Genomic DNA, 22,802 nt, shown 5'->3' on the forward strand with positions numbered 1-22,802 from the left:
ATGTCATGGGGAAAAATAACTACACTAGAAATCATCTGTATCCCAGCTGTTGGAGGCAGGCTGCTGGGGTTGCTGTGAGGCTTTTCTTGACTTTTTAAATCTATCCCAGCTTTATACCTTTTGAGATGACAGTAAGGGACTTCTCCAGCTCATGTTTCCCATTTTGCCACTCTTCCTGTGGTCAGTTTTGAATGCAGCCGTGCACGGTTGTGCTGTCCCTGTGATGCTGGCACGGTGTCACCACCCGTGTGGGACAGAGTCATGACTGCCGACCCCTCACCTTGTCCTGGCTGCCAGATTCATTTCCTTTAAAATAAAATGAAAAAAAAAAAGTAAATTCTGGCTCTGGATGGACTTCTTCTTGAAGGTCTGGACAGGGAGAGCTGTAGAGGAGGAAAATAGCCCCCAGATGAATTCACACTTAGCAGTAATTGTTAATATTGCTGGTGTGCATCATGAGAAAGCATGAGGAAAGAGGATTTAAATGGTTTTTGCTTTTCACACCGCTGCCTTTTCCACTGCTTGTAGATCCCTTCAATTAGCTTCTCCTGGAGAAGAGGAAGCCCTTCTAGATCATTTTCTAAGGCTTCGTAATTAATGTAAGCAGAGCCCTAGGGGCATTCGATTTGTGTTAGAGTGTCAGTCTCATTCACAGTTAATTTGGGACAGATCCACTCCACTTTGCTTTGCTGGACTATAGCACGGAGTCAGATCTGTTTATGAGATGCACTTTATTACCAGCAGAGATACCCTCAGGCCACTACATCAATTTACAAGTACTTAGTCGCTGCTTTCTCTTAACCCTCTGCCTGCCAGCCTATTTGTATATTTTGTAAGGTAAATAAGCAATAATCTGTGGCCATCTGTGGCAAATAGCAATTTCATTAGGTGGTGGATCTTAATGAGATAGGAGCAATGGGACCACCTGTACCCTAGCCATGCTGTCATGGCACTTCAGATGAAGGTCCTGGTGCTTTTTAAGTGACAGTGCATGGGACAAAGAGGGCATGGGGGCAGCTTGGTGGTGAGTACGTGAGCTATTGCTGCCTGCAGAACCTGGGTGGTGCCTGGAAGACAGCCTGGAAGACAGCCCACAGCTCCCTGCAGTCATTTGGGTCACTCTGCATTTCAGACCGAAGAAGTAAATGAGGAATTGTTTAGGTGGTTTCATCCCAACACCAGGGAACCACAAAATGACACCATTATCTGGGCTGCTTGAACACCCTTGTGCACTGAAAGCACTGTGAGCACCCTTGCTGCCTCGTCGTGGCATTGCCAGCCTTAGTGCAACAGGGACATTTTGGGGAAAAGGAGGCGAAATCAACAGAAACAAAGCCATGTGGAAAAGGAACTCAAGCTCAGGTGCGACTCGATCCGCTAGAGTGGAGAAGAAAATTGTCCCTGATATTTTCCAATGAAAAACAGCATTTCCACTCAATAAAAATTTCAACTACATGCTATTCTCAACAATTTTCCGTGATCTGAAAGTCTTTCATTGCCAAGAAGCTCCAAAATGTTTCTATTTCTCAGGCTCTGGGTTTCTCAAGGAGAAACCTGCACAACATCAGCACAGACAGCGAAAGTCCCTAATTCTGTGGAGAAAAAATTGTCAGTCCATCACCTCTGGCTGCAGTCTAGAAACAGCTCTGCAGATGGGACCCAGGAACGATTTCTCATCCTGTCTGCTCGCTTTATTAGCAAGGAAAAGTTTTGTTTTGGTTAAGCCGGCAGAGCAATCTCCCTCCTACTTCATCATGAGAGAAAGCAATGGTTACACTGTGGGGCACTGGGCAGAGGACATGACTTGGTGCCCTATGTCAAGGTCAGGCCTCTAGGTTCTTAACAGAATAATGGGAATGAAGAGAAATGAACCCCCATACAGCAGTTTTTGGGCCATTTTTCTGCTCCCATCACACTTCAGTCAAAGTTAGGGCAGGAAAAGCCCAAGAGAGAGGGGAGTGAAGCAGGGATCTGCGGGAAATACCAAGAGAGAGAACATGCCAAGAGGGTTTAAACAGAGAGCTTACATCGGATGGAGGAGTAAATACAGTTAACACAAAGCATTTTAAAGCCAATGGCAAATGGCAGCTATGTTCCTTTGCTCTTTATTATTAAATCGCATTGGGTTAATCTGGCATTAAGTGGTATTTCTGTCTCTCTCCTCCAACACACAGATGCATCATTCCTGTGCAGAGCTGGCCTTGATGCATTTCATGGGTTTTTCAACCAGCAGCATGGGATCAACCTCCACCTGCAGGGGTTAGAAAGAGGTTTCTTTTCCCTCACCTGAGTTTCTAGACACCATGTGGGGAAAAAAAAATTTGTAAAACTGGGGTATATCCTGGGTAGACCTATCCGGGCTTCTTCTCTTCTTCCTGACAAAACCTGTCTACCCTGGAGAAATGTTTTCTTTATGAAAATTGCAGTGTACCATCACCAGCCCAGACAAAACTGTAATATTCCCCTTCAGAGAAGACAGTAATGAAGAGGTGACCCTTTGGGATGTCTTGGGAAATGAGGAGTGATGGGCTTCAGCTACACACGGAAACAAGCAGATCCTTTACGAAAGTTTGCTTTTTCTATAACCACCCTGGAAAGTGAAAGGAACGGCCCCAAAACTGTGCTGCTTGCCTGGAAGTGGCGCTAAGATTGTAAATGAAAAGTCGTGGGTGCTCTGCAAGATTTTCCACCCGTCCCTCAGATCACTTAGATAGCTTTCAATTATTCTCTTCTTGACCTCAAAGCAGAACTAAAAAAAAAAAAAAAAAAAAAGAAAAAAAAAACTAAAATAGCAGCAATTCCTGGAAATTCTCCTGAGCTTTCAGGTATGGTCCTAGTAGCATGTGTCCAGAAGTGGAGAACGACTGCATTCAGCATTCAGCATTGATTGAATATATAGATTGGTCCTGTCTCAACTTTTGTTTTAATCTTTCCATTACATATGGTATTTTTTACAGGGAAAGCCTTATTATTTCGAAAACAATTTCCATCAGCCTTCAAATAGATGAGAAGCTGCAGAATCCTAATGGAAGGTAAATTACTGGTGTTTTCACAGCCAGAGCCTCTCCGTGGTCTGATGGAAAGGTTAACCATTTAGCACCTCCTCAGTCTGAACTCTGTTTTCTAAGTGAATGAGAATCTGGCAGGACTTGTCCTGGCAGATTTAACAGCAGGACAAACTTCCCACCCTGACAGCCCAGTTCAGTCCCAGCTCAAAGTACCTTCTGGTGGGGTGGAAAGACAAAGCAGGTTTCCTGCTTATCTGTCTGCTCTCCTCTTGGGAGAAGCATCGCAGGTTTATTTAGGGAGATCTGAATGGGCACCATCTCTTGTTCATCTTCCATATGCTACTGTTGGGTGTTTGCTTTGTGCCAATACAATATTTCTTCCCTCCCTCTGTGCCATTTCCATACCCTTGCTTTCCCACTGCTGGCAATACGGCTATCTGCCCCAAGGAATGGTTACTCCGTGCCATAGGAGGCTACCTTTTTAGAAGTAGGGAAATCCCATATGAGGAGGCCATCTGGCAGGTGATTTATTTACAGGGACATGTGCATCAGCAGGTCAATATATCCATCAGCCCTGAGATGTGACAGGCTGTGGTTCTACAGGACCAGGGGCTTGATTCCCACCATCCTGCTCATGGTCACCCCATGGCTGCTCCACGGGGGCTCTTGGCCACTGGGGTGATCTGAAGCAAATGAGAAATTTCACTCGTGTACCGAAATCGGATTCCCACCGAGGTGTCTCGACAGTGAAGGCAATTGCTCTAATCCATTAAGCTACTTTAGCTCCCCGCCTTTATCTGAAACTCACAGACAGAAAGTGTCACCGGGAACTTGATGGACTTAAACTACTTAGCGCAATCAGCCTTCCTGGGTGCAAATTGTGTTTTCTGGGTTACCCTTTTTAAAAGGGAAATGGACAAAAAAAAAAAAAACAGCAGCATTTTAGTACTGAATCTTCATCAGACAGCCCGTGCCAGCCGAAAAAATTTTGGGAGAGTATGGGGAACGGAGTGGTGAGTGTTGCTTGATTTGAGAGTGGCTGTAGCCGGAGAGCCCTCCTGCTTTTAAAAGCAAAGCTAATCCAACACACACACACTGAAAAGTGTAGAGCTTGTTAAATCAGTCGGACTACCAACAGACACTCGCATGACATGTTGATTTCCCTGTCTCTCCCTGTTATCGGGGGAAAGGAGAAAGCTTTCCACATCTATGTGACGAATCCAGCTGTCACAGGTGTGTAATTTAAGGTGTGCACCGGCATCACAGCTTTTCAAAGACTGAGAGCAGGGTGACGCATAATAAGAGCTGCTTTTGGTGTCAGGCTTTTAAAGGCCTCAAGGCTATTATTATGCTTAGATTTTGACAAGGGGGAAAGCTAAAATGCAACCCTCAGATGACCCCCTCTACCTGCTGCCTGGCAATGCCTCAGCCCCAGATACCCACAGCCCTTCCATGGGCTTGTAGGAATTCATGGGCAGACTAGGGAGAATTTAGGAAAGGCCACGGATCTGTCAGTGAATACAGGGGCAGCTCCCAGGCTCCTAGTCAAAAATCCTACAGCAGCAGGACCCTTTCCCCCCACCGAGCTTTGGGAGCCCTTGCTCTCTGTGGGCTCCTACTCAAAGGCATCTTGAAACCTTGCCCATGTTCTTGGTGACCAATAAAGCACAGGATGAGACAGAGCCTCAGCGACAGCATTTTCCCAAATGATCCATGTCGCAGCTGCTCCTTCACAGCAGAGATGGGTCTCAAGTGTGGTGCCAAAACGACGAGCACTTGTTGTCTCAGGTGTCTGAAAGCCCTCGTGTCCTACCCTCACCATACTGGCCATCTCCACATGAAACCTAAAATGCTTCATTACCCTTCATGATGTTATTAAAGGCAATGAAGTGGGGGACTGACAGAGGTGAAGACTACTTCCAGCACCACTAAATCAGGGAGGGGTGTAATATTTGCATATCATGCCCTCTTACAAGGCTTTAAAGTCAAAGGCAGAGGCTCCAGAAGATTTGTCTTTATGCTGCCCTTTGTAATTCACTTAGGCATTCTCTTCCATCTCTTTCCCTTTTTACAGGCATTTTGCTCTCCAAAAGGCCCCCTCTGCCACCTGAACACAGCACAGGACATTGGGTGTGTTGTTCTGCATTAGAGTCTTTCAGGTTTTGTTTTTTATGGGTCAGAATTAGAAGGGTCGATATTTTACCCAAATACAAAAGGAAGGGTACAAGGGGTGAGTGCAGGATAAAGTCACCCAGGAGGAATATGGAGACACTGCCCAAACATGCAGGAATGGGGCTAGGAAAGCCAAAGCCCACCTGGAGTTGAATCTCTCAATGGACTTGAAGGGCAACAAGAAGGGCTTCTGCAGATAAATCAATAACAGAAGCAAGACTGGGGTAAACGTAGGTCTGTTGCTGAATGGGACAGGGGCCCTGGTGAGGAAGGATGTGAAGAATGTCAGGGTCAATGCCTTCTCCACAGTCTTTACTGGTAAGATCTGCCTTCAGGAATCTCAGGCCCCTGAGACCAGCAGGGAAGTCTGGAGCAAGGAAATCTTTTTCAGTGAAAGAGGATCAGGTTAGGGAACACTTAAATGAATTGCATACAGAGAAGCTGTGTCCATGAGAGCTGCGAGAACTGGCTGACAACATTGTGAGGCCACCCCCAACGAGCCTTGAAAGATCACAGCAACTGGGAGAGGTTCCTGTGGACTGGGAAGAAATAAATATCATCCCCAACTCCAAGAAGTACAAGAAGGAAGTTCTGGGGAAGCACAGGCCAGTCAGCTCACCTTGATCCCTTGGAAGGTGATGGGGAGTAGTCAGCACGGATCTAATTGAAAAGGTGAAATCATGACTGATTGACCTGATCCAGAGGAGCAGATGTTGTTTATCTCTATGCTATTAAGGACATAGACATTGTATCCCATAATATCCTCTATCCTCATAGCCTGATGAAGTACAGGCTGTGTAAATGGACAGTGAGGTGGATTGAAAACTGGCTAAGCAGATGGGCCTGGAGGGCCCAAATTCTTGTTGGTGGCAAGTTACAAGTGGTGTGTCATTGCACTGGATACTGGGGTCAATACTGTCTGGGGTCTTCGTTAATGACCTGGACGATGGGACCAACCACACCCTCAGCAGGTTTGTGGATGCCCCAAGGGTCAATATTGGGGCCAAAAGTGTTTAATATTGTGATTAGTGGCCTGGATGATGGGACAGAGTGCATCCCCAGCAAGTCTGCAGGTGATAAATGGGAGGGACAGTGGGTAGACCAGGTGTCTGTACTGCCATAAAGGGGACTTCAGCAGGCCGGAAAAATGGGCCGACAGGAATGTGATGAAATTCCACAAAGGAACATACAAAATCCTGCATCTAAGAAGAAACAGCCCCCGGCACCAGGACATGCTGATAGCTTTTCTCGTGCTTCTTTTCTCACCTGCAAAGAAGTTCTCCATCACTTCCTAACCCTATGTTGTCACAGCTATCCCCCCCCTAAACCAAACCCTACCATGATTTAGAGGCCTTTATTCCACAGCCCAGTCCCTGTTCCCCAGACCCAGGACAGCACTAGCTGATGGTTAATGGTAATGGCTGCAAAGATGAGAACCAGGAGTAAATTGAAGGCCCCCTTGAAAACAGTGGAAACAGATGTTCATAAGGCTCACACTCCTCGTCATTAACTTCAGAATGTAAATGCCTGCTAATTCCTCGTTTTATTGCACAGCCTCACGCTCAATGTCAGAGAGAACAATCCTGCAGGGATGCTCCATATATCAGCTATGAAGGTCGTGGCAATGGTGGAAATGTACCCAAACTAGAAAGGGGGAAGGAGACAAGGGCTGTAGTGGGGAGCAAAATGGTCTTCTGAGGGACTACGAGAGAAAATGAAGTAAAAGGGTGTGAAAGCAGAGAGGGGAAGGGGGAGCCATGTCTTAGCCAAACAGGACTATTGATGATTATCTTTAGCTGGATTCCTGACCTCTTTTGGTGACCACTTTTCTCGGTAAAAAGCCAAGGAATGTTTTTGCTTGGGATGAAGCTTGTAAAAGACAATTCCGTGACTCCAACACGACTTTGTTGGGAACTGGGTCTGTCCTGGATACGAAAGGATTTTTTCCATGTGCAGAAGGGAGATTTTTACTACCTGCCAAACAGAGACTTAATGATATTGTTTCTGTCATTTTCTCACCCGCTCACTTTCCTTTTGGGACATTTAATCAAACTGTTTCCCCTGCTTTTCCAGTTCAGCTTTCCTCTCCCGCTCTCTTCAAGCACGGTCACTGCTCAGTGCCAGCTGACAGTGCTCAGGACCACAGATATCCCTAAGACAGTGAGGTGAGCTGGACAGGGTTTTGCAGTTTTGACCTTGTCCCTTAGACCTCCACACTGAAGCTCACTCTCCCCTGAGATCTAACTCAATCTATAAAGACAGGACGCAGCCAGAGGGGCATTCATAAGGAGATTTTACTAAGGACAATACACGAACAAGTCAGTGGTGTTGCATCTAGGAGGTTCCTGACTTTAGCAACTCAACTGGCCACCACAGCAGCAAGAGGGACCTGGTGATGCTCATGGAAGGAGGTGTAGCAGAATGTAAGAGCCTAGAAGATGCAGGATGTGCAATGGGGCCTCCAACACACAGTACAGAGGAGGGGTTTGCTGAAACCTGATGCATGGCAGGGAGCACTTCCAACAATATTAAAGCTGGGTTTCCAATGCCAAATTTTAACTGTTGAGGCATATTCCCATGCAAATGGATTTTTGTGCATGCATGCATGGCGAAACAGAGGCATGGATGAGTGGAGTGGAGCTGGGACAGGCAGGTGCAGGCAGTATGAGCAATTTGCTGTGTTATTTGTGAGACCAGCAGAGCCTCCTCTCATGTTCTCTTAATGTCTCGAGTTTCGCTTAATAAGCAGAGAAAACACGCATATTTATTCTAACCTTTAGCTGTGCGTATGGAGCACAGGTCAAAGGTATATTTGAAGACAGCATGACCACAGCGGTATCCCCTGGGGATCTGAGTAATAAAAAGGCACCTAGAAGTTTTCCACTTAAAAAGCCTCTGTATATCATCGTGGACACTTGTCTATGCTTGAAAATGTGACAGTTTAATAACTACGAAGCAACTGGAAGTAATAATTGAGAACATAGCCAACTAGAGCAATATTAATTATCTGTAACAAACACATCAAATCAATATGCTGTTGTATCCATAATATTAGCTTCAGCTAGTACATTAAAAGGTCAGCAGGAAATGAGGGATGGGAAAACATGTCTGATTTGTGGACATACGCTGTTGACAGTCATAAGTGAGGTATTCCAGCCCTCGTCCTAATGTTTATAAAAGCACAGGAGTATGTTATTCCAATCAATCACTCCCCATTTATGAATTCCAACTCATACTTGCCAAACACAAATCGTGTGTGCTTGTACAAAGACAATTTTCGATTAGCAGCTAAGACCTGTTCCTGAGAAAGGCCACAGGCACAGAGAGACTCCACAGCCGTGCCTACACCCATGATAAAATCTTGGCTGGGAACAAACCTCCATTAATCTTGAGGAATAAAAAATGCACAGTAATCTGGCAAGGGAAACGTCCAAAGTACAGTTAATTTTGGCGAAGCATATTGATCATTTTGCAGTAGTAATGAAGTGAGGCGATTTTTAGAGGTCTCCAAGGGTATGCTAAACGAGAAGGTTTTGCCTTGGTGCTTTGCTGTGATGCATTAGAGACAACATGGACAACAGAGAAACCAGTCAACAGACCACTGAGTGGGGATCTGTACTATGACCACATCCCATAAGTGCAAGACTCTCATCAATATTCAAGTGTGCATAGCAGGAGACCATAAAATAAACCTGTAAGATATCAAGTGCTAGTCACGAAGGAGTCAGCCCTCAAGTTAAAGACAGAACCTCATCTGGACACACCCAAGCTTTTGGTGAGAGGATGGGATGCAGCGTGCTACTCCTGAAGCCACTGAGAATTCAGACAAGATAAAACCCTAACATCAAAAATGTGGGTATGCACGAATGCATTTTACCATATTTCTGCTTTCATGTCATAAATGCTTTCCCTCGTCTTTTTGAGATCATTTTGTACAAAATAAATGTAATCACGCATTGATTATGATATTCAGATTGTGGGATACAGGGTAGACACCTCAGATGTAAGGAAGGAAGCTGGTTTCATGAGGAACAAGAACAGGTGTGGAAGTGACTGTGGTGATAGCCCAACATCCCTCCTTATTTACTAACACCAGACATTCAAAGGTGAATTATCCCCTTCCAACCTTTCTTATTACAGAATCTTTCTGTTCTCCCAAAAGAAGTAGTATGTATGTTGAAAGGCAGCCGAAGACAGTAGATAACTTCTCACACAGGGGATTTTAATTCCTTTCAAGGTTTCGTGTTAACTATGGGCACCTTCCTTCACAGCTAAGACCTGAGCTTTCCCTGCTAAAAATGCCACGGCACCCAAGGACAACCTGTACACTGCCTTTTCCCGTTGCATTGACTTGTATCAAGTAGCAGGTTTATTTGACTCATTAACATGAAGAGATTCTTGATCTTGTTTGTCTCCTTATGTTAAGCAGGTGACATTAGATTTTGCTTCAGATGCTGCCTTCTGATCACTGGGACCTGCTCACTGGAGATAAGTGCGGCAACTTTAATTTATGCTGCACCAGAAGAGCGATGAAAAGCAGTGAATCTAAATCAGACTTTTGGTAGAGCTTCCACACCAGAAGAAAGAGCCTGGTAATTCACACAAATACTCAGATTCACAGCCACTGAACCTCGTGATGTTACTGAGGAAGATGCTTGGCTTTGTTATTTTTAATGCCAAGACGATCTTCTTTGTCGGCTGGCTAACTTTAATGTCGTACGGGTCTCAGATTTCCCTCGAGGGAACTTGCAATCTGTCTTAACAACCCACTGCAACAGAGAAGCCCATTTAACACTCTTATTAGCTCAGTACAAAGATTAATTAAGCAATAATCTCTTTTTCCAAGCAGCTCCTCATCAGTGGTTAATAACGTGTTTGTTAGTTAACTTCCTAAGGCTAGATCTGAGATGGGGAACATTTGAGCGAGCTGGTTAACTCTTTTAGCAATAGCTAAAGGTTTTATTGCTAATATAAATTGCACTTCAGGATTTGTAGCAGGAGCACTGCTCGTAAAGAGTTACCAACAGAAGGTAGATTTCACCATGGAGCCAGAAAGCCAGCCATTTAACCAGAGGGGGTCTAAGACAATTAGAAAGGAGGCCACACTTAAGACAACTATATCTCTGCAATGGTCCTTGAAATATTCTTCAAAATGTACTTTTAAATGTATCTAAGACTTCTGTTGTTTTTGGCTTACCAGCAGCCGAGGGACGGAGTGGGCTGGGGGCACAGCTAATAAATCATTAGGACCCGGCCACACATTGCTCTGCCCGCCACTTACCCGGGTCAAAAGCTACGTACAATTTAATTTTTGTAAGGCTGGAAAACCTTCCCCAGCTCTTGATCAGGAGCTTGTGATGAATTGCAAAGCTACTCGAGTCTTGCAGAAGGGAGAGGGGAACAAACCAACAATTCAATTTAGTTCAGGTTTACATCGATTTTCCCTCCATCCCTTTATGGGACAGTGCCAAAATATATCAGATTACGCTCCATTGCGACGTCTCGAGATAAAATATTTCACCTGGAGCTGCAGAGCTCGTGCTTTCATGCTGAGCCCACCACGCTCTAAGGCCTGTAAATGCCCACTTTCTGCTCTGTCCTGTGGCCAGACTGGACAAATTACCCACAGCAAACTGCAGTAAAGCCATAGATAGCTATTTCAGTAACCATCAGGGAAAAGAAGAAGGAAACTACCACCTTTTTAATGCACAAATCAGCGCAACAGTGATTAGGTGCTTCTAGACAACACAAAATATTTCCAGGTGTGAAAAAAAACACACCAAACCCAGCATCTGATAAATCCTCCTCTGTTGTTCTCGGATGAAGAGCTGAAAACCAATTTCTACGGTTCAGAAGCAAGCAGGGAAGGAAAACATCTTTCCAGATACTGGATTTATCACTTTGGGAGTATATCAATTTAATCATGTCTTTCTCTTCACAGTTCACATTGGTTTGTACAGGTGAAAATTAGAGTTGAATCTCCCATCCATAAATGCAGTTGTTCCTTTCCATCCAGATGTACACGGCTGGAACTGATATATGCCTGTTGCCAGAAGGAAAAGAAAAAACCTCTAATTCCAAAGTTCTCCATCCACTTGCCTTATTCATTAAAGATACAGCACATTTTATTATAGGCTTCAGCAACTTTATGTAAAATCAGGCCATTTTATGCTACCATGGTATATGAGCAGTATTAAATTGCTTTTGCTATAAAGGTGTTGAAGTGGGCCCCTAGCTCGAGCGTCTCCCTGTGAGCAGACCTTGTGGTTTTGCAGCTCTCCTGCGATGACATTTCCACGTACGTGGCGATGCCATGGGGCTGCCTTCCAGGGAAGTGCTCGTGTGCCCATCCAAATCCCTACAGTGAGCATAAAAGAACAGTTCACACATTTGGAAACTCTTTAAAAGTAGTGTTAATCACCCTTTTTCTTCTTTTTTTTTTTTTTAAGCTTCAAATCTAATGGGATTCCGTGCTTCCACCTGAGTCGGAGGGAGCCCTGATTTATGTGAAGATGTCATCAGAAGGCACCCTCTATTTTTTGTGCGTGGTTACAAATGCAGCGTTAACCATATCAAACAACAAGCCAGGACCATGCATCACACACCACACATTAGAGGCTACTGATGAATAAAGTGAGGCGGTCTTTATAATTTGTGCACCAAAAAAAAAAAAAAAAAAAAAAAAAGTGGTTTAGATTATAGCAATAAAAATGTAAATTAAAGGGATGAATACAGCAAACAGATTATGCTATCATTCCAGAGCAGACAGCGGAGAAGTCACAGTTGCCCATTTATGTTTTGACAGTTCATGCATCAGATGAGACTTGCAGAGAGGGGTACCACTCTTTAGGGGAAGCAGAGAGCGGAATAGACACTGCTAAGTGTGAATTTAACAGCGCATTTATTATTCGGGCAACTCGCTCTTCGATACGTTGGCAAGAAAGCCTTTTGAATAAAGCAAAAAAAAAAAATTAAATTAAAAAATCAGATCATGCAGGAAATATGCCGCAGTCAGGCGTGTTGGCTGTCAATTTGTGCGTCGCTTACTGTGGCCCGAGCCAGACAGCTCAAAGGAATATTCAGAAGCCATCAAACGTGGCTTTGAGTACCGGGAGTTTGCAATGCCCAAAGCCTTCCCCTGTGTGTACAAACACAGACAGACAGTGAGAGGGTTGAGACACCGTCAGTGTACCTCCCAGGAACAACTCCACGTACTTACAGCATGCTCGATCCCTTCGGAAACCTTGCTAAGTTCCTGCAGCCCTGAATTGTGAGCCTGATTAGGCACCGTAAGGAGAAGGAGAATTTCTGTTTTGTTATTCAAGCCTGCCAGCTTTTAATTTTAGTGAATACGGCTCTGTCACATGGAGCAGGAAAACAGTATCTCCCATCCTACTTTTTCTGGTCCACCGTTTCATACATTTTAATCATATCCGCTCTTACTCCTATCTCTTCTAAAGTCCCAAGAATTTTAATAACTTCGATATGACATCTTCTGACTTCTCAGGTGTTTTGCAATAAGCTTTCCCGAACTAGGAACCTATCCATATAACATTATTCTACCTTAGTATACATTGTATTTTTCTGCGTATTTTTCGATTTTTGGCTTTACGCGTTTCCCTTTACACCAGGCTGAGGCTTTCTGTGAACCGTAGGTTTCCTCCTGGCACGGATGGTGCTAACTTAGGGCAGCGTGAGGTGTGGAAGTTGCTCAGATCTTCCCCTTCAGCGACGTGTCAATTTGCACATCGTGATGCTGACTGGCAGAAGGATTTGAGAGGAGCCAAACGAACGGGCCACATGGCAGCAAACGAAGCTCCTCGTGTTTTGCTCCCATTTTAACCGTGATTTGCCAGCTTTTCCCATCCTCCCCCTGTCAACTCCTTCCCAAAACTGCAAACGCACTTGGAGGTCACCCGCTGTGAGCTGGTTGTACAGCGATGAGACTTGATCATTTAATCCTCTGTTTTACCTTCTGTTTCCCTGTTAAAGAAATGACACGAGTTAAAAAATATCCTTCACCCACTACAGCTTAATTTCTCCAAGTAACCTCGTGCAAGACATCCCAAAGTCCTCGGCGGCCTCTTGCTGATGCATTTTTGGGAGCACACAAGAAGTGGACAGAGGAATGCTTGTCCGAGACAGTGTCAACCACAGGTTTGTCTCATGCTGAAACAAAGCAACTTTGCAGCTTGGGAAGAAGGTAAATCTTGCAGGCACCTATGGGGTCCTTTGGGGGTTTCCAGCTTCCATCTGAAAGGCAGATATGGGCAACATAGGTTCACATTTTTTTTTTTTTCATTTCTCACTTGCCCTTTTTTATTTTATTTTATTTTATTTTATTTTATTTTATTTTATTTTATTTTATTTTATTTTATTTTATTTTATTTTAATTTAATTTACCCAATTCTGCTAAATTTCTACTACTCCCTTCTCCCCCTAATTTCTACTACTCCCTCGCTCAGGTACTTCCCATACTGTGTCCCAAGAACCCCTCATACTCATAATAGGTTCAAACAGCAAACCTAATCCCAAAGTAAATTAAAAAGGGGTTTTCGTTCCCATTAAACACATAAGCTTTTTTAAAATCCACTTCAATACCTGTTACTCCAACAACCCCTTGTTTAGGAACCGTGTTCGCAACCAACACGACTTTTTCCCACGTGAATGCCCCCTCAAAATCCGGCAACACTTCGGTTTGTACCTCAGCAGTTTGCTCTAGCACGCCTTCCAACACTTCTGTCTTTCAAAACACAACTTCATTACTCAGGAAAAAGCCAGTCTGTGGTAGGCACATCCCTGACAATGAGTGCTGATATCAAGAAATGAAACTCGCCCAGCACACACTTATTTTCCCTCTTTAATCTCTTGATCTCTTACCGATAGTGTAGAAGCAATGGAACTGTCTGTTCCTGTACAATGCTGCCTTCTTCCCAAAACCTTTAGTTACTTGCTCTCTGAATGCCATTTTAACACTTCCCTCTCCTGCACATTCCAGTTTGGGCATCGATTTTGATGGAGGCAAATTTCCAAATCCAGAAGCCTTAATTTAGTAAAATCTAAACCCTGTCTTCTGAGTGCACCATACAGATGGCCCAACTGAAATAATGAACTCGACAGCATCCCAAGGTACAGGTGTCAGCCCCATTTGTGCCTTGAGGCTCTAAAAACCTGCCCTGCCTGGGAATTTGTCCTGGCTGCGAGAGCTGGGCACGGTGCTTCGCCTGGGTAAAAGCCTGCCTCGTCCCACCAGCTCACCTGGCAGCTTGTTCTGCATCGCCACGCTCCGTCCTGCGCCTCTGGGCTGCTTAAAATCAATTTATCAAGGAGAAATTCTCCACGTTTTCAGGCTTGGAGCTGGAGCCCCCAAGGGATGCTGAGACGCACGCAGCCTTGCCCTCGCTGCTGCCCAAAATGTTACAGGCAGCTGTGGACCACGGCTAGAGCCTCGCAGAATAAAAACTGAACTACAGTCACTACAAAGCACCGCAGATCACATCAAAACAAAGAGGAATAAGGGGCAATTCAGCACCTTTTTGGTTTTTGTACTGTTCCAATACATGGTGGCACAGGTCAGCATTGGATTTGAGCTTCAATGGGACAGTCACTTCACAAGATACTCACCGTAGCCCACCAAGCCTACCTTGCTTTTTGCTTTTTCTAGGGCAGTGTGGAACAGTCTTCTGCAAACTAAGTGCATATATACACTCTGACTGGTTTATAGGAAAAGTGTTTAAAGTAAGCAGAGTGTAATTAAATACCCAACAGTGAATCTATTTTGTGTACTGCAGCCTTAGACAAGGCTGCTCCCAGCTATCAAACATTTTTATGTCTTTTAGAGATGATTAAAATAGGCTGGAATGTAATTGGAAGCAATGATCTAATACTTTCAACTTAAAGGCAGCATTATTGTAGCTATAAAATAGGTGAGAATGAATTTAAATGCTGAATAGGTTTGTTAACTCTTGCTCAGTTTAAGATACTGGTGTGCTTAAGAACACATACTTCTTTTTAAAGCATGCATTAGAAACTCCAGCGACATCAAAAACAGCCACCAAGCCCCTTAAAATGTTCAACAAGTGAAAAAACTAGGAAGATTAAGTTTTGCCTGGACCACTTAGTTTAATAAGAATCGAACCAATACTAGAAACTTCTCACATCTTTCATATTTGAAACAGGCACATATATTGTGTGGGCACTTACGAAATATAAATAAACCCCCCCCCATTTTCTTTAGTAACAACTATTTCAATGTAGAATAGCAAGATGTCACTGAAGTAAGAGGCATTATAGGAAAGCATTACAGGTAAGAAAGCTTTGCATTAATGTTCTGAATAGTGAATTTGAACCAAATTGGAATTTGTATTTGGGTATTTACTTGAAGCCAGCACAACTCTAAGCACCAGGCAGATGCTAGATAAGCCCATCACGTCGAACTACACACAGACAACATCCCCCTCACTGTGTTGGTTCCAAGCAGAGCAAAAGGATAAGAAGCTAGTATCAGCCAACCATCAAAAAGACTTGTGGCTCATCACTAATTTTTAACCTGTACGAGAACAGTGAAAACAAGTTGCTTTGCAGCAAGCCAGTACCAGGGTTAAGCTCTGGATTTCTTTCTCACCCTGTGTGAGCAGACTTCAATGCAACAGCTCAGGTTTAAACCTGGGACAAGTATAGAGGTGTACACAAAGACTTAATTTAGTTTCAGCAGCCTCAGTTTCACATGGAGGCTTCCACAGACTACCTAAAGATAGCTGACCGGCATAATCCAAAGATCCCACTAGAGATTCGCTTCTCAAACTGAAAACAATTCTTACAAAACTGAGCCCAGGTTTGATGAGTCTCCAATCAGGCCCCTGAACCTGTAACACCCAATAAAACACAACTGCTCACTGCCTTTACTGCTAACATCTGAAAACTTACCAAGTGTGAAACACCCTCAGGCTACTGCAGAAAATTGATCTGTCCTGATACGTACAGAATGTAAAGCGTGCACCAGTCTTCCTTTGTAAGCAGCAGGCATTTCCAAAATGCAGTGAGTCTCATAAATACAGACATCTAAAACTGGTCAGAAATCACTTCCTGAAAGGTTTTTCTTTCCATCTATCACACTAGATTTTTACACCCAGAAATTATCAGAGGAAATCACTGCTAAAGATAGAGACCTAGAGCTTTGTCCAAATCCAGATCCACACCAGAGGCTACTGCAATAAGGAAAGGGATTTGAAAAGCAGAGGTAGACAAACTCCCAGGAAGCAAGCCACTTAAGAAATTCCAGACACCTGTGAAGGGTCTGCAGTGGTGGAGTACAAACCCATTCGCAATAAGGAAAGAGATACACAGACTGTTTTTTTCACTTTAATATCAGCTGGAGTTATAAACTGCTAAAACCAGACATCTTCACATTATTACACTTGATGCACCATAAAACAGGTTTTTGTTAGTGTAAGATTCATATTACAAAACTTGCAGAGAACTTCACACAGAAGTCTACTTTTTACCACTTTTATTCACAACCGAAATCCCCAATTCTTTTCTGTGTACAGAGTCTTTCCTTCCATCTTCTACAGCTGCTTTCCAACCAACCAGTTCTAAACAGTACCAACACTGGGAACGGGATATCAACTAGAAAGAACTGCTGCGGTCGTTGGCTTTAAGACACACACACTTCTTGCTGGATAGCTGGCTGTGGAATTTTACTATCCTCTGTCTTTTCTTGCCCAGGAGCCTGGCACACAGTCTTGCGTTTGAATAACCGTAGACTCAACCGTAACAAGTCACTGTCCATGGCTGCAGGATTCGTGTAAGCTTGTTTTGTTGCACCCTATTGAAATTAAAATAAAAACCAAAAATAGTGGCTTTTAACATGCAAGCTGAGAAATTAACATCAAGTATTCTCAATAATTACAGGTTTAATCATGCATATTCACTAGAAAATCTTCAAGAACTAAAGATTTTTCTACTAGCCTGCCAGAACACAAAACCTACTGTAGTATAAGAAATGGCTGAAGTATCTCTTGTTTTTGAAAAGAAAAGTATCTAAGTTCTTTTAACTCGGAAGAACAGGATCTTACAATTCTTATAAAAGTACGTGGACTCTTAAGCAGGAAAATTATTCAACAGTTATACTTGAAAATGTATTTTAACCAATTACTTTGATTACATATTCTCTAAATGCAGAAAGCACCTCCAGAATTTAAATGCCACAATAAGGAATAGTTTAAGTCTCCATCTTAAATTAATGTCCCAGATTAATGAAAACATAAAAACCCTACAATATTTCAATAAATCTGTTCTCCATTATTTAAAGGACTAGATCTGCTCCAGAATAAACAATTACTACTAAAATTACCACCCTAGACAAAGTTTTTGCACAGTAGGACCTGCTTCCACATTTTAACCCAGATCTGTAAGTGAACAACTTGCCTTTTCATTCTTCATTAGCTGCTTACGAATTGCAGAATCCCTTCTAAAGCACAGAGCTTTACAGCAAGGACCCAGATTACTGAGCAGACCCGCTCTCTCTTCTTTTCGTAGAAGTGCAGCCATGTTCAAGGCCCCCAGTTCATGTTCAAAAAGGTTTTCCGCATCTGCAAGGAAATGACATTTACAAAGATCAACAAACACACGGCATTTTGGAACTATAATATACAGCAATATGAATTTACTGGAGTTAAAAACAATCTTGCATGAGATTTAACAACTGCCTTGAAATTTTACTGTTGGTGTTTCTGCCTTTTAAATAATGCCAAGCTTTGGGGGAAAAAAAAGGTATTGCAGCTTGTAGAAAAAATGAATAAATTCCTCACCATCTGAAAGTAAGTATGGGTACACTTGGATGTAGCTGCAGCACTGGAAAGCAATATTGAGACAGCAATCACCAAGTGGCCTAAAAATTGAGTGAGAGCTCTGATGCAGAAGAGGGGATATCATTCATGATCAGACATATGAAGAAAGGTGTTTACTAGCACTAATCAAAAAGTGGTTAAAATTGTACTTCCCTACAAAGAGTAGGAGAACTGTACCAGTGTCAAAAAAGGGTTTGTATAGCTAAGTAGGAGTGAAATATGCACAATAACTCTTTTATCCATTGTGGTGAACCAGGAGAACAACTGAACAGATGCTAATAAGCTACTCCCTCCCTTTAGACTCACTTAAAGCATTAGCTAATAGTAGTTAAAGCAGCAACACTAGGCCTTTAATACATTTATCAGAAGAAAGTGTGCAGCTAGAACACATTAACCAAAGTTGCTTTTCAAGATGGCTCCTAATGCAAGGCTTGTTCTGTAACATCTTTTCTATGAAATGTTGACAAAAACCAAAAGACTGCAGTATATTGACTTACAACCAATCCTTTCACAATAAATAAGAAGATACAATATGACTGAAAAAAAAAATGGTAAGTTATGCAGTTAGTATAACTGCAATCCCATCTTCTGTATTTAATAAAGCACGTGGTTTTTGGCAGAGAATCGAATGCCTAACTGCAGACACCAGCAAACCCGGGGAAAATTTAGCAGCTAAAAGCAAAGATTGTAGTTTGGCAGAACACACCCAAGAGAGAGCAAGGATACCGCTTTAAACCACTGAGGTTGTGATGGAGCTGAGTATGATTAGTTTTCGAAGAAGGTGAAAAGAAATAAAAAAAAAAGTTAGAAAATATTGAGGACAGGTTAAAGAACTACACTGAAGTAATCAAGACAACCCCAACAGACAACCAGCACAAGTAAGACACAAAAAGGCCACTTCAAAGCTGACAGAAACTGCTTGTAGTGCCTATGTGCCAGGTGCTGAGCATATCTGACAACAAAATACTGTTTGATGCTCCTCCTCAACTTCATGCAACAGGTGAGGGAAGGGAAAGTCAGATACAAATCTCAATTCCATCACATACTACAACAGATTCTTGTTTCAAAAGGAACTGAACACAAAAATCCCAGTAATAAGCCAGCACTTCCTTTTTTTCTGCATTTCAGAGTATTACCAGGAACTACTCATCCATAAATAAGAACTAAAAAGTGAACACCAGAATCAGGAATAAAACAGGGAAACAAAGACATGATATGACCACAAAGAAATCCAGAATGAAAGCACTGCATTTTCACTGCAACACAAACTGAATGCCTAGCTCAACGTCTTCATTTTTCAGGGCACCAAAATTTGTGCCTTATTTTAGAATACTCACATTATGGCTGTGTAATCACTATACAAGGAATCATCTCACCTAGCAGGAGATTACAGAGAAAATGCATGTGCTTGAAAGCAATACTGGCACTTCCACATGTACTAACTTTGATGAGTGAGAGACTGCACACGCTAAAGAGAAATTAACAGAGGCATTCAAGCTTCCTTCCTCTCCAGAGCAAAGTTCTCCTGCATCTGAGCACATTTGAGACAACCCAGAGGCAGCGCTAGAGAGACTCCTACTATCACCACTCCCCTGGACTTTGTTATTTCTAGAGAAGCATGCACAGACTGCTGAGGTTATTTCAGGCAGCGTATTAAATAGCCAGGTGGATTCTGCACTGCAGTTCCTTTTGAAGTATGCAGCAAAATTAAAGCTTAAGGGAGAAAGACACAGTTCATAGCTTTACTATGTCAGACAGCTTGCATACTCAGGAAGATACAATACTGCATCAATTACATCAGTTACTTAAATTCCTAAGCATAAGAGCTACAATTTTCTCTTAAGCTAGAAAAATGCCAATACTGCATGGAAATAACTAAGTGCTCACTGCAAAATAGTCACTGATACCAAGCACACACCTCAAATTACGCTATATAAGATGCATTTAAAATGTCTGCATAGAATTGGGCTTTAAAAGAAATGTAGGAACAGTAGCAACTGACCATGATTAACAGTTATACGTTTCTAATGGTTCAAGCAAGCAGTGAAATTCATGAAGATTAACAGGGCTTGGAGAAGCAAGTTCATTTTTTTTTTTCCCTCTCTACTGCTTGAAAGCAATCTTACTGTAAGGTTAACAAGACAACTGCACAAAGGGTAACGTTGCAAAGAATTAGAGTACTGTTGCAGGGTGTTTGGACAACGCTCCTGGAAATAGGGTTTGGCCTCGATGATCCTTGTGGGTCCCCTCCAACTCAGGATATTCTATGGTTTCATGTCAAGAACTAGAATTTACAGAGTTAAAACAAAAACCTATTCCCTAAAACCAAGGACTCTACAGAAACTGTTATTTATAAGGCACACTTTTATCATATTTAGATCCTGAAGTAATTTGCATAGGGATCTTATAGACAACAAATGTTTCATAGACCTCAGTAACAATTTTACCAAGTAAATTGTTGCAAGCAGCTCAGCTGGTTCCTGGGATGATCAGTACCCTCTCTCACACAAAAGCCCTACTTACCCTACACAGCTGCAGTGAATACCATTGGTTTAGTTCTTGCCCACTCCATCCATCATGCATGTCTTATGCCCACGTGTTTTGACCCAGCGCTAGACCTGCATACTATTCATTTAATTTCTCACTTCTACTACATAATACACGAATTTCATTTGAGTTCTTCATTCTGAACCAGGAACTCCTACCTATGCATTCTGGAGAAAGTCTTCAGAAAGCAAGCAAGAGAATCTTCAGAGAAAATAAGAAATCCTATTTTTCCCCTCACACAGTTACTACTGGTTCACTGCAGAAGATCATTACCTCTCCAAATGTTGCCGACACACTTCAGGCCAGGCATTAATTCAAGATGGTCTCACAAAAGAATATTCCACTATGACAAAAAATGTTGTTTAGGCAGTTCTTTAAGATCTCTCTAACACTGCTGGAACACTAATATGATTGATATACAGCTGTATTAGATGCCTGAATTTTTTACGCAATGCTCAGGATACACTTTCTATGGCCTGGAAACCTGGAATAATGAACTAGAACCCATTTCGTTAAGTATCTTTACTAAGCACAAAAAGACAGTTTAAACCCTGCAAAAATAATTACCTTTAGGTTTTTCTAATACTCTCTGGCAAGTCTCTTTAATTTTGGTGAAGAGTTCTGGTCCTGCCAGTCGCTTGGAAATGCCAACTCTCAACATAACGGCCCCTGGTGTGAATTTTAAGAGTGCAGCCCCAGCCTCCCGTGGTTCTTTTGGCTGCTTTGGCATAAGACTGGACCAATCGACATCGATAACATCCACAGGATCTGTGAAAACATTGACAGAAAATGAGTTACCATGTCATCACCCCCTACCACAGCTGATTAATTTCACATGCTGCAGACATCCCTGTCTCCTAAATGTACATCATCCAATGTACATTGGATGAACATTGTTCTGCAGTTCTCAAAGACAGTTCCTTGGACACTTCAGATAAGAACATTCAAACTCACTTTGATTGGTGCTGAAAAGGGGCATACAGTTCCTTACAATATAAAGCTTCTTGGATTAAAATAACATTCTGTTTCACTTTGATCATAATCACTTTGTGGAAGGCTGCTCAGACCCTGCTTAGACAGCAGATTTGGACAGAACCACTAACGTGCTATGATATATCCAAATTAAATACTTAGAAAGCTGGCTATTCAACTCTGGATGCTGCTGTTTTCAAAGGAAGGGTATATATTAGTCATTGAATAACCATACAACTGTGGGTGTGTATTTATTACATTAAATATGAACCCTGATCATATAGCCCAGGTGACCTAGAAGATTCCATGTTTCCCAGTGCATTTGGGAAGCATTCAAGCATGGACAAAAATCTATTCCTGAAAATATCAGTTCCAAATAATGATCAGCTCCAAATGGGCTAACATTTGTAATCATTTATGTTCATTTATAACATTTATATAACCAAAGCTGCTGCTTCTAGCTATAAACATAATAAATATTACTTCAAAATGAAGTTCCCAGGACTTTTTAGTTACCTCTATACCTCACAGGCATACCCAAGCATTACAGAAAAAATGAGAAATACTGAGGAGCACAAAAACAGTGCTCTGAATTCACAACTACTCTACATTACAATACATTTTGAGAAGGAACAAAGTAGCTTTACATGCAAACAGATCTCATCTTTATATTCAAATAAACATAAAGGGGTTTTGTTGTACTTTTACCAGGCATCTTCTCATCCTCTTGTTGATCCTCCCTCTTTTCGGCATCACCTGCCAGGATTTCATCCAGTTCATCATCACTGATTGGTTCGTATTCTCCAGCACCAGATCCCAGCGACTGAACATCATCAATCTTTGCTTCATCTTCTCCTCCTACAGACACAGATACAGACTGTAGCTTTAAAGCAATCATTCTTGTTTTTCAGACATGCTTCAAGCAGACTGACAAAAAAAAAACAGGGTCCATAAACGAGCTTGTTAATTTTTGGGGGGTTGAGTATATTCAAAATGAAAAAAAGGTATTCACTTATGGAAACAAAGTTATTTCTCACATAGACAAAGTGGCTGTTTGAATTTCACACATCTTAGCCAATTATTTTTTGTGCGGTATTACTCAACGTGCTTGTAGAAGACCATATTCAGAATAAATTTAAGTTGATGATCCGATATGTAGTTATGCAGCACCACCATGAATTCTACCAGATGCTTTTGCACATGAATCCTAACTCAAACGTAGCAGCTTGCAGCTCATGAAAGGCACCTCTGA

General features: G+C 42.4%; 1 protein-coding gene across 6 annotated transcripts in view; it reads right to left on the reverse strand.

Moving 5' to 3' along the window:
• Positions 1-16,528: 16,528 nt before the first annotated feature.
• Positions 16,529-22,802, reverse strand: part of ZC3H13 (zinc finger CCCH-type containing 13) — a 47,322-nt gene continuing 41,048 nt past the window's right edge. For 5 of the 6 annotated variants that reach the window (XM_038173407.2, XM_038173413.2, XM_072032545.1 and 2 more), the window contains 4 exons: positions 22,253-22,408; positions 21,146-21,346; positions 17,610-17,773; positions 16,529-17,007 (listed from right to left, as the gene is read on the reverse strand). In XM_038173407.2, coding sequence (XP_038029335.1) covers positions 16,837-17,007; positions 17,610-17,773; positions 21,146-21,346; positions 22,253-22,408 — 692 coding nt within the window. In that variant the 3' untranslated portion in view covers positions 16,529-16,836. The remainder of the gene's footprint in view (positions 17,008-17,609; positions 17,774-21,145; positions 21,347-22,252; positions 22,409-22,802) is intronic. The other variant, XM_038173410.2, reaches the window with a different exon arrangement.

The sequence above is a fragment of the Anas platyrhynchos genome, chromosome 1, assembly GCF_047663525.1.
Source record: "Anas platyrhynchos isolate ZD024472 breed Pekin duck chromosome 1, IASCAAS_PekinDuck_T2T, whole genome shotgun sequence".
In the NCBI taxonomy this organism is placed as follows: Eukaryota; Metazoa; Chordata; class Aves; order Anseriformes; family Anatidae; genus Anas; species Anas platyrhynchos.